This window comes from Colletes gigas, unplaced genomic scaffold (assembly GCF_013123115.1).
Source record: "Colletes gigas isolate AHSC1104 unplaced genomic scaffold, ASM1312311v1 Colletes_gigas_Sc00018, whole genome shotgun sequence".
NCBI lineage: Eukaryota > Metazoa > Arthropoda > Insecta > Hymenoptera > Colletidae > Colletes > Colletes gigas.
This window is the reverse complement of record NW_025106647.1, coordinates 1473545-1486757: the sequence shown is the minus strand read 5'-3', so window position 1 is coordinate 1486757 and position 13213 is coordinate 1473545. Positions and strand designations below refer to the sequence as shown.

General features: G+C 35.7%; 1 protein-coding gene across 1 annotated transcript in view; it reads left to right on the top strand.

Annotated features, from left to right (window-relative positions):
- Positions 1-4883: 4883 nt before the first annotated feature.
- The window catches only part of LOC122400512 (lachesin-like), a 31889-nt gene continuing 23559 nt past the window's right edge, over positions 4884-13213 (top strand). The window contains exon 1 of the mRNA XM_043402034.1: positions 4884-4938. Coding sequence (XP_043257969.1) covers positions 4884-4938 — 55 coding nt within the window. The remainder of the gene's footprint in view (positions 4939-13213) is intronic.

The following is a 13213-nucleotide window of genomic DNA, read 5'->3' as shown; positions in this document are numbered from 1 at the left end:
TTCCGGTTGCTCGCTTCCTCGACTTCTTCCTCCCTCTGCCCTGGGTTCCTATTTCCCTCGCCATTTTTCTTTCTTCTGACCTCTTACTCGCTTCTATGCACCGGACCGCTTCAATACTCGGCTAAAATGATCCACCAATGCGACTAATGGTACACTCCTCTATTCGTCTAACGCAGTGACTCTCAACGGCGGAAATATCGTCCCTCAGGGGTCGTCCATATCAATTTTTATCAACTGAAACAAAACATTTGTAACTCTCGGTTAATACCGTTGGGTCACAGAGTAACCGAGACTGTTTCGATTGTATGGTTTACCCGATTGTTAGTCACTAGTACACATAACCTGCAATTTTTTTAAATACGCGAAGAAATTAGGTACTGTTAGTCTATTGCAGTGAAAAGAAGTTTTATTTGTTTTCATTGGTAGCGACAATAGAGACTGTGGCGGTTTGCTGTTTGTCGCAGAGTGTATGTATAGGAATAAGTGGGTGGTCGAGTACTTGCGAAAGAGCGTAGCCCTCTGCTGGCGAGCGCGGGAAACGTCGCCACAAGATGAATGCTTACGTCGTTCGACAGAATGATTCAAGAGATAACTTGATAAGCAAAATTTCTTTGGTGAGAAAAAATACTTCAAAATTTTGAAAGAAAGGCCCCCTATACTCTTACAGTTTATTTAACTATATAATCTTGGAAATTCGTTTCCAAATAAAATTTTAACAAAAGAAATAAATTAAATAAAATGATGTATGTGAAATTAAGTTAAGTCTTAAACATTAATTTCGATTGAATAAATATGTGTGTATTTTCTTTTAGTTAAATTATAGATGGCAGTTGAGAGTCACTGATCCAATGGATGGTTACTTTGCCAGTCTATTAAACGTCCAACGAGCTGGGAACTGATGAAACTCAGTTGTGCAATGTACGAAGTGATTTGAACATGTAAAATATTCTCAGAAATTTAAAACTTCCAACTAGATAATTCCTGCCATAATTTCCGTCACGAGTATTATATCGAACTGTAAAATATTTTCACTTTCTTTCTTGCCGTACCATTTATCGCGAAACATTACGTAACCTGCATTAATTTTAATTAACGGTTTTTTTCACACCAGCTTTTAATACCCTTCGTACAGTAAAAAAGGATCAGGCATAATGAGACTTGCGAAAAAGTCAACGTAAAAGGCTGAAGACGAACTCGTTTCGTGTAATTAACGACATCTGTAGTTACTCTGTCACCAATTATAGGAACAGCGTCGTCTCGTTATTTCACGTGACTGAAAATCATGCCGGAAACCTATGTAACGTTTAATATCAAATTTTAACGAATGATCGTTTATGAACTGTGAACAATAAAATATAATTAACCGCTAACGATGCACACGAACGACTCTCGAAACACTCTTTTTTTGGAAACGGCGGACAAACGAGTTATTTTCTAAGTCCTCGAAAAAAATATGCCATTATTCATCGCGTAGTTGTAATCGATTCATTCTACTTTCAACTTTGCGAATCCATTGTGTTCTTAATTCAGTCTCTTCTAAGAAGCTGCCACGAACGAGGATCAATAGTGTTTCCGACACGTTCTTTTGTTTGTTCATTAAAGGTGCCTCGAATACGAGGGTAATAAATTTTTGTTAACCTATATCGATGAATTTTTTGAAACGAATTTTTATGAAAATCATGTTCACGGCGAGAAGTTCCTATAACTTCTTCTGGGTTTGATGGAACTTTATGAGTTTATGGAACGATTAAGTGATGCAGAGTTCCTTTTCTCCGACGTACTCCAGTTTCAAGGAGCGAACTTGTGCTGCGAAGCTCTTGCTCACTCAAAATGGAAATGATGCGAGAAAAGTTTCCAAATATAACTCGGTGGATTGGATATACGCAACTAGACTTTAGGAAAGACATAAGCATTAATGATTATCTAACGATGACAGAAGTCAAAATTCGTAACATAAATTTCTTGCTTTTTGCAAGAAGTTAGCTATATACAAAACTGCTTACGCAACACTGTTCATACATAGACAGGATAATATAGCAATGTATCGTACCGAACAAAACACAACCAACGCAAACATACTTCTGCATTTCATCCAACTGATTATGTCTTTTGAACATTTATTGAAAAACGAGACGTATTCACAGCCTCCTGTTTTAATTGATGATGTCAAAGTTAAAATCACAACTTGTTAGAGCAGAAAAGATAGATCGACGAAATAACCGAACTCGGTCTAATAGATGCATAACTGGTTTCTTTATAAATGGACTAAAAAATTACTACACTTTCAGGATTACAATCTAAGCACACATAACAAATTATGTGTGAATACAAACAGTGATATGCGGAATTCCGCATATAATTTTGTTACGTGTGTTCAGATTATAATCTTGAAATTTCGATAAAGTCGAAATGATACATTTTTGTTTTAGTAATGGGTTTAAGTTTGAACATTCAATGCGTTATTCGTTTAGATCCGTCACTGGTGCCACTGCCTGCATGGTCTATCGACAGCTTAAACCCATTGCTTGTATCGAAACTCTATCTACTATAGAACTTAATGTAATAAAAAATATAAAAAAGCGAATAATTCAATGTCTGAAAATTTTAACGGAAGATTCTAGAGGCCAAAATAAGATGAAAATTAAGAATATCAATTTCTTGACTGAGGTTTCGTTATAAAGTTACTAAAAAATTAAAATAAAAAATTTGAAATTATTCTGAAAAAATTATTTTCGGTAGCGGGGGTCAATTACAATCATTTTTGGTGAATGCACATACCCCCGAAATCCTACCCACTTTCGAGAAAAAAATTCGGGTATATGCTGAAATTCTTCGGCAAAAATATTTTTCAAATCGTTCTAAAAAAATTATTTTCGGTTGCAGCGGTCAATTACAATCATTTTTGGTCATTACACATACTCCTGAAATCCTACGCATTTTCGAGAAAAAAATTCCTTACCGAAAATCCAATCTGAGGCCACAAATGGTTCCCCGATGCGAATCTTTAAAATGTCATAACTTCTGAACGGATTAGGGAATTTTAATGTTTCAAACGTCAAACAACGCGTATTTTGGTAAAGAATATGTAAAAATTCCAAAAATATTCGAAAAGTTGCGCCCTTAACCCAGTAAAGTGAAAAAAAGTCCATAAAAATGGTACAATTATCAAACAGCCACAACTTCTACAATAGTGAACGTATCTCAATGAAATTTAGTATAGAACTAGAGCTCATGGATACCTATAAAAAAGTACTGAACAACACTTCTGTACAGCGCCAATCAAATTTATTAAAAATGAAAAACGAATTTTTAAGAAAAATTGGCAAGGGGTGCCTAAGTAGTGGAAAAATTATTTTCTGTTGCGAGGGTAACTTTTTAACGAAGCCTCCATCAACAAATTGGTATTCTTGATTTTTGTCCTATTTTGTCCTCTAGAATCTCCCATTACAATTTTTCCCAGGGGTGGCCGAACACCCTGTATAGATGAAAAAGCAAATGCATTCCAGAATCCTGTTGAGTACTGCTATTTTGTTAAAAATGAACCAAGATGCCATATTTGTGGTAACGTGGCAATAATTAAATGCACATGGTATAAGAAATGTTTATGTTTCAAATATTTTTTCGACGAGTACCACTATTGTCGAAACTACATGGAATAATTGCTATACAAACTATATGTATTTATAATTTATAAATTGCTCCACCTTTGCCACGATGTTATAGGTGGGCAATAAAAACAATTAATCTTTTCATTGCCGTTAAGAATCTTGTTACTGTTATTGTTACTTGTTACTTGTTACTGTATAATTTAGTGCAAGCCTACAATGCTTCATTAAGCAAGATGTAAATCATCAAAATCTGCAACACTGTAAGCGGCAATTTAAAAATATTACATACCAATGGATTTGGAATAAAATGCTCGTTATTTTTTGTCATTATGAAAATTTCAATAAATAGAAAATAAGTTAATACATTTTTTTTGTTATAAACAAATTATATTTTGTTAAATTGTTTAACACCATGTTATTGTACATAAAAAAGCATTAACCTCGCTCATCAACAATTTTTTGGTATGTCTTTCCGTTTTCGAGATAGCCGTTTCGAGCCAAAACTTCAAGGGGTGGTTTCACCCCTTAAACTCGAGTTACCGCAGCTAAAAAAAATATGTGTTGATTATTTTTGGCTGCTTTATAAGTGTACATCGTTTCATCAAAATCGAAGCCGGACCGTTCGCGAAGGTTTCTTGTCAGTTTCTAAAATCACCTTAATCACATAGTTTTTAAATTAGTACACTAATTTCAGTGTTATTTTCTGTATCTTGAGCTTTGTATCAAGTTTTGAGAAAATGATGAGAATCAATGAATTTTAAAGTAGCAAAAAGTGTATGTGTTTAGTCTGCTGCAATATTGTGGAATTCAGATTGCACTTAATAGTATTATTTCGAGCATCGACCGCAGCTCCTGTGCCAAATTGCCTCTTAGAACCGTCTATGGAGATATATGGGAAATTGTAATATTCCTGTCACAATATTAAGTGTAGGTGTTTCTACACCTCGCAAGATGAATTCGAATTTTGGAGTCGAAAAACTGAGAATTTCGACGTTCATGGTTACGAGACTATTTCAATTTTTTATATGTGAAATACATTGGTTTTTATCTCGGTAGAATAGTTAACTGGTTATTTTATAGTCAGTAATAACATACGAATGATAATATTAGTGAAATCTTATACTCTCGTATTATTGTTTGAGTTCATTTTTAGTTGTCTTTTAACGATGGTTCGATAATTTCGAATTCCCGAGCAACAGAAAAATGAACTTGTTTTATTGTTTTCAGATTGCCAACTGGAACCCCGAACTGTCATCGCAAAAGCGGTTCATTCTCATGGCAGCACGGAAACTCGCAGCCCTCCTCGCCGCGATTCTACAGCTTTGTTTATGTAAGTGAAGCTCTTTTTCTCCAGGTTTTCATTGGCGCAATCGACTGAACCGTGAACTGTGCCTCGCAAACAGAATGTCAGATCTGATCCTTTCTAATTCATCGAATAAACATCAGAATATTTTTAAGTCAGACTGTGAAACAAACCTTATAAACTGAACCTCCAAACATTACTTTTTATTTAATTTTCTAAGTTAACACGGTAAATAAAAAAAAAAATATAATATTGAGACCCAAGCTCGTCCATCGCCCGAGCGTAATTCTGATCGCAAATTTGTTTCCAAACGACGGAAAATATTGTGTCTGACAAGGGTTCGGTAGTAAATGAAATTTCTCAATGCCCTTAATTCGATTAGCTTCAAGAAAATTAATTTCTCTTGAACTTCGCGCGTTCGACCTTAAGCACTTTCGCAATCTTTATTCCCCCGCGTGGCTGGGTGTCACCGGTAATTATATTGCGTTAAAAGCATGCTTGGTAAATCCTTAAATCCAGTTTCTCGCGATCCATGGGAATAAGTTTACGGCGACGAAAACGTGGCCGGCAGAGGTGCCGTCGTTACAGAGTACATTTATCCACGTAGTGGCATAACTAAGTAGCGGTGGCTCGGCGTGGCGAATAGCTTTTTAACCGTTCCTATCAGTCTAAAAAGCCTGAGGTTCTGTTACTTACTGGAAGGGCTATGCCGCTATTCAGTCCGGAGGCTGCGTGCCCAACTAAATCACGCCGGATTTAAGTGGATTCTACAAACTCCCCTACACCCGACTACGACGATGTATTGCCCTTGTAGGGTAGTTGCGGCGCCATTCTACCGCAACGAGGATATACTCGACTAAGATTCTCTTAGCCCAGGATCCCTTTCCTCCGCTGCTGTTACTTCTGCCGGATCTTATGAACACGTCAACGATAAAAAGAAATAAACGTCTTAATTCGATTTCCTTTACCTTTAATCCGACTCGTCTTCTCAAGCTATCCTAAATAAAATTTCAACCTTAACCTCTGACTTAAACCTTCAACCTTAACTTCTTCTCCGGATTTCTATAGTTGGAACCGACACCTCTGCTCTATAATGCTCCACTCGGGGTCCCAACTTTCACACATTCATCCAACCTTTACTGTACCAACACTAGAGCTATCGAAGTGGTCAAAATGTTTTGTAAATTCTAATCAAAATTGTCAGCATATCCTAAAGAAAATTTCAACCTTAACCTCTGATCCTTCTTGTTTCTGTAACTGGAACCGACACCTCTACTCTGTAAGTGCTCCACTCGCGGTCCCAATTATCACAAATTCACCCACCTTCTACTGTATCAACACTAGAGCTATCGAAGTTGTCATAATGTTTTATAAATTCTAATCAAAATTGTCAAAATATCCTAAACAAATCCTTTGCTCCTACTTGTTTCTGTAACTGGAATCGACTCCTCTACTCTGTAAGTGCTCCATTTGGGGTCCCAACATTCACACATTCATCCAACTTCTACTGTATCAACACTAAAACTATCGAAGTGGTCAAAATGTTTTGTAATTTCCAATCAAAATTATAAAAAATTTACTAATTATTTTTAATTAACAAATCGACTAAAAAACTACTATGCAAATTTCAGGATTATAGCCCAAATATACGTAACAAAATATATACAAATTCAAACAAAAATGTGCAGAATTCCACATTCTAATAACTTCTAACAGTCATTGTTTGGAAAAGGGGACTCCTCATCGATTTCGATGATTTTCAAATATGTTATAGAACTCAATATTCTAAACAAGCTTTTATTATACGTATAACCTCCGCTAGGCTTTAGTTTCCGAGGTATTTGCAAAATTCTGTTGGTACTATTATGTTGAATTATGATAGAATTTTGCAAATATCTCAGAAATTAAAGCCCAGTGGGAGTTACATGTATGAAACGACGAGAATCTATAAGTCTATAAATCTATAAGTTCTTAAAATGCGAAATTCCGCACATTTTGTTTAGAATTCACAGATATTTTATTACGTAATCTGCTGAAGAAAATGAATAAACATTTATTTCCATTGCATTATATATATATTTCGTCAACTATCTATCACTTTAATTTCTTTGGTACAAGTAAATAGAACCTAATTGTACTTCTAGTGTTAATGAAAATTGTAGTGAAAACAAAACACAAGGTGACAATGTTAGATCTAAAAATTATATCGTAGACTGTTCAAATCGATTCTTGGACGAGCATAATTCTCGAGAGAAAGTGTAGAACCTGTGGAGGTGCAACAGTTCTGTGCCTACAAATGAGGAAACCCCCTTAAAGCAGCAACATGTTGTACACAGATGAATGAGATTCGCTGGAAAACTGTGTTTCGCAGTTTTTAAGTTTCTTAATGGATTCATAAACCTATCGATTAATAAACGATTTATACAGAATACTGTGGATTTCGTACTACAATAGAAAAGTGGGTGATTCTTCATTGGAAAAATAAACAAATACTTGGAGATGAAACTTGAACTTCGTGAAGCTTTAATTTCAGAAAAATCAATTTTAACTTATTTAAATCGCACAGGACTGATTATATTTGTTGGTATACGATTTATTCTGATCATCCAACTGTTGACAAAATGGTTTCTCGCGAGAAGTCTAGTCTATACAAAATACACCAACTGCAAAGTTCTTTCTCCGACAAGTTAAAAGCTTTTTCTCATTTCTTGGTCCATTTAAAAGGTTCCGTCCTTTTTTAGCAAGTAACTCAACGGTCATCGTGCTGAAAATCTTAATGAACTTCTATCAGTGACTGTTTAACCTAGACTGGCACTCGAAACTTCTCATTTCCCTGGTTTGTTCGTTTCCTTTGTGGTCTAAACCTCTCACTACTACCATATGCTTGAACTCACGAAGGACGCTGATAATCGTATCTGCGTTACTGTTCCAAACATTGTGAGTTATTTATTCTATTGCGCCTCCTATCAGAATTGAAGCTGTCTCTGTTCGGTTGCTTCGTGATATTTGCAATTGCCTCGTGTGGCTACAATTATTCTAGTTCCTACTGACAATGAACACGGTCTATTAACTTGATCGAGGAGCTTAATCTTCCCGGATAATATACGTATAAACTATGTTATAGCAAGCTTATCGCCTTGCTGTATTTAAGCTGTTTTAGTTACCCCTTATGACGAAACATCATTCACCATGAAATGTTCGATTTCTTGCTGACGTAAATCAAATTCTCTGTATCTCTTAAACTTTGTTGTAATTCGACCTTAAGTTCTTCCATTCAAACCATTCGACACCAAACAATCCCATATAGAATATTTTAAGAAAAACATAACTTTCTGAAGTGTAAAATATTTTCAAGAAATTAAGACAATCGTATATTTCAAGATTTGAAGCGGATGACACGATCTGGTGAAATTATACAGGTAAAAACAAAAGAAGAGCGTAGAATAGAATTTATGTAGCACATACAGGATTCTGATATCGAGGAAATCGACTTCCTGCGGTTTAGTGACACTGCAAAATGTAGACATTCGCAGATATTGATGGCGTCAATGTGAAAGGATGTTCCTACAGCATGTTGATGGTATTGATGTCAAAGGACGTACCGATAATATATCGATGGTATCGTTGTCAAAGGATGTACTGTTAAAATGGTATTATACCACGTAAGTCTTGTAGGACTATCTTTCTTGTGTTTGGTATCCAAAGCAATCGCTTACATGGTCCAGGTTAACTTGAAAGCGACTGTAATGCAGCGTCCATTTTTGGTCCACGTTCTACTTTTGGAAAAAGAAGATCAGACAATAACAACTGAACGCAATTTTTATACTCTCTTCACTTAATTTCTTCATTCGATTATAATTTGATACTTTTACGTTTTGTCTTTCTTTTAAAAGAACACCATTAGCATGTGTTAAGTACTATTTGTTTAACAAATAAAGAATCGTATTTTCAAACACGATATAATTTATTTGACAACAGCGTAATATAAACACAATGAAGAGTTAGGTAAAATTCTTCAAAATTCTATTGGATCATCCTAAAAGTCTCTGATAATTTTTGCTACACCTAATTCCAGATGTCTAAAGTATTATGTAAATGTGGTTAAACATATTATATATTGTTATCTTCGTGGTTATTTTTATTTAAAATGATTTTCGTGTTCTTAAAAACTAAGCAGATATTTAGATAACCTAGCTTCATTGTGGATACCCTGTATATATTATTTTACGTAAAAATTTGACACTGTATGTGTGTAGATACGCAGGCTTTATTATATTTTGCTTTATACGACAGGACTGGTTTACCAAAATATCATGAAATTTGATATAGTGAATCCTATACACGGGGCAAACTTTTGAAAAATTTTGTCGAATAATGGGGAGACAGAAACATATTTTGTATGCATGAAATTTTGTTAACGTCTGCTTCGCTTTATATCTCGAGAGTGGTTTTATAAAAAGCCATGGAATCTGATACAATAACTTCTATATGTGGGACATTAACGTCACTAAATTTTCGAATAAAAAAGTTTATCTCTTTTTTTTTTAGTTTTCGTAGCCTCGAAAATTTAAAATTCAAATGTAATACCGGAAATATTCTACAACATTATCAGTTTTTTTTTTTCATATTTTTATGTTTGTATTTTTTATACAATTACGAAAATGGAGAAACGATTACTTAAATTTCTTCATCTACTATAATTGCCGCGCGAATTGGAACAAAATTCGTGACATCGAGGAAAAAAAGTGATCGATCTGGCGAGAAATAACGACTAGATATTTTCGAAAATGGCAGCTGCCTGTCATTCGTTCGACAATAATCATCCCACGCACAGTGCAGTAACACCATCTAACGTCATCGAATGTACAGTAATATTTGTCAACTTGAAGAACAATCGAGATAGGGACAGCTCGCGTAACTTAAGGAGAGATTATTGCGTAACACTAAAAGTTACTGATATTTATGAATTCTTTTCTTTTTAAATTATTGTTAACTTGGATTTAACTTTTTTGAGACTGTAAGAAGGCATCTTTAAATTACAAAAATTAGAAAAGAAAATTTATACGTTGATTCTTTTTATTATTTATTAGCATAGAATCTTGTCAATCTCTTGCAAAACAATCCAATTGTAAAATACTATTCTCTTAAAATTATAGTGTTTTCACTGGTATTAAACTAAAGATAACCGACATTTATAAATTTTTTTCTTTCTAAATTATTGTTAACTTGGATTGAACATTTTTGGAAATATAAGAAGACATCTTTAAATCACACAAAAAAGAAAAGAAAATTTATACGCTGATTCTTTTTATTATTTATTAACGTAAAATCCTGTCGTCCTCTTCAATGATGAAACCACATTCGTCCAATTGTAAAAAACAATTTTCCTAAAATTATATTGCTTCTGCTAATATTGAACCTGGTGTTGAAGTACGAAAAAATGAAAAATTGCAAAATTTATAGTAAAATTAAATTTTTCCCTGCTACAAATTAATTTTACACGTGTACCAGTGTATTTTGTTACACGGATGTATTAACTACACGTGGAATAGAGACCTCCAGTGGAAAGGGAGAGGGAGAACTGGTTAACACGCAGAAGTTCGCAAGCCAAGTCGTTTGGTGGACCGTCAGCGGCCGACCCACTAACATGTTTCGCGAAAAATTTACGAGCTTCTTGAGTTGGCAAAAATCCTTTATATCGCGCTGCGAGGATCTTCACAAATGGAGATACGACTCCCACGCGCAGATGGCTGCATGTGGCCGTGCGCCGCTTCGATCCGTTTTATCTTCATTGATAGTCGACGTTGATGGCACGCCAAAATGTCAGGTTCTATTTCATTTTCAATATCACCCACGACAGTTGGTCGATTGTTCCATGGATCAGCGAGTTGTACATACGTTATCGAGATGTTACCTATCTAACGTTACGTTGCGAAATTCTGCACTCCTCTAATTAAGTTTATTTCTAGACAAATACCAAGGTACAGTCTGTAAACCTTCGCTAAAAATGCAAACAACAATACATGTGGCGAGCTGGACAATTTTTATCCCACCGAATGAAATCAACTTTTCTCCATTTACATGATTAACAGCCGAACTGGTCTAGAGCACAATTCCCTTGCATTAGTCCTTTATCAGTCGAACATTTACGTATACAGGGTATCCCGTAACTAGTGTAAGAACCGGAAATGGGGGGTAGGTGAGACGATTCTAAACAACAATTTCCTTTGCAAAAATGTCGGATGGGGCTTCGTTTTTGAATTATTAACGAATAACACTGACCAATCACGGCACGCGCCTACCGTGCGCTCAGGGCCGTCCGAACTCGGAGAGTCCACGCGTCGCGCGTCGGGTAGGTAGCAAGATGTGCATTGAAGATACGTCGAGGAACGAATAATACGTAAATTATTAAATCGAATTTATTAATTATTTGTATTCGCTGTTTCCAAGGAAGATTGAATAAAATGTGGGAAGATGCTCTCGGAATTTTTAGGAAATTAACCCTGCGCACCCGAATGACGCTTCCCGCCAGGGTGTTTTAAAATTAAAATAAGAATTATTTTCAGAAAATTAAAATAAATACGGTAAGAACCATTTGTAGCCGTTTGCTATTAAAAACTGTACTGGAAAAGCAGACTGGATTTGTGCGTACCGAAACATTCCTCGAATGCAAAAGGTTAATAGAGAAATAATTGAAATTCGACTTACTTGCTGCGCTGACAATAGGGCCCGGTCAGTGCAACGCTATCGATCATGGCGGTGAAGTGGCCGGGCCGTCCCATCAGCTGATTTTCGTTGGGGTCTTCGACCTTGCCGTGATCGATAGCGGTGCACTAACCGGGCCCTATTGTCAGCGCAGTAAGTAAGTATACGCTCGTCGATCAATGTACCTCTGAGCTTTCCATTAGTACTCCTATTCTCTCAATATTCGCATTCAATACAATATGATTTCATTTCCAGTTTAATAATCTTCCTTTTATGAAATCCGATTAGAGAAAGTTGAATCCTGCAACGACGGAAATCCTCCTTTCTTGCATGTAAATGCTGTACGTAATCTGTGGCATGTTGTTACTCGGGATTAAAAAGGAATTTTAATTTTTTTGGTACAAGAATCAAAAGCATTTTAATGAGATATCAACAATTTATTCTTCCTCCCAATGCTTGCCATTAAAGCGTGCTCAGAAAACTGAACTAAAACTGGCAACAACGCATGTCGTTAATGGGCACCCTCTCCATGGATGCCATTTTGCATTTAAATTGCACCAACACTCTCTTTCCGTACTTTGTACTTTCATATTAGTAAACTTAAAGTACTAAATCTTTGTACTAATACTTTCTTTCAATTTTCTTAGAAAACGTACTTTCGAAAATATTTTTTTGAAAGTTTATTCTCAAAATAATGAAGTTGTAACTATTTGAAAAACGCGATGGTCAACGTCATTGTAACAAACAACTTTGAACGCATTTTTCTCGAAACTATGTTTTCCCAAATGGCGTCCATAAAAATTTAGGCGCACATTCGGTGCATCTATGACTATAACTCTTTTCATAAATATATAATTTTTACAAAAACAATTTTAAACAATTTTGAAAATAGAAAAATGGTGAAAACATTTTTCAATTTGGACAATATCCCTTACATCGAGTACAAAAGTAACCGATTTGGCGTGGAATGACCCGTACTTTAGAAACAGCTGAATGAAGGTTAGGTTTATTAGATTTCCGGACGAAGCCAGGACTTCAAAAGAAATTCGTAGCAACGAAAAAAATTCGATCCCGTGACTCGCTTTTGTCTGCGGCTGCCGGCCCAAATATTTTCATTACTTTGGCGTTATGACACACGAGAAAAGTTATCATAAGCGGTGTATCCATTTTAACCTTTCGTTAGCCGTACGGAGCGACATCTACCACCCACTCCTATACTTTGCTTCATAGTTCTAAAACTGTTGGACGACAGACGAGGTATACAAGTAGACCTTACACCTTATGGACTTTCGTGGCTCAATCTGACTGCCATACCGAGCTGAAAATTCGGAGGTGATTTTAGCGTCCTCTTCTCATGAATGGCAGTCAGTTGCCGTAGGGAGTGCGTAAATACACGTGAGTTGACTATGGGAGGGATTGAAAAAGGCAATCTAGTATTATCAGACTGCAGATCGGTGTCCGAAGGAAACTGCAACTCCACTTACACACACTAATGCATAGCCATCTTGTATACAGATGTTGTGTCCGGCCACCCCTGCGAAACATTTCAATGGGAGATTCTAGAGACCAAAATAAGACGAAAATCAAGAATTTCAAT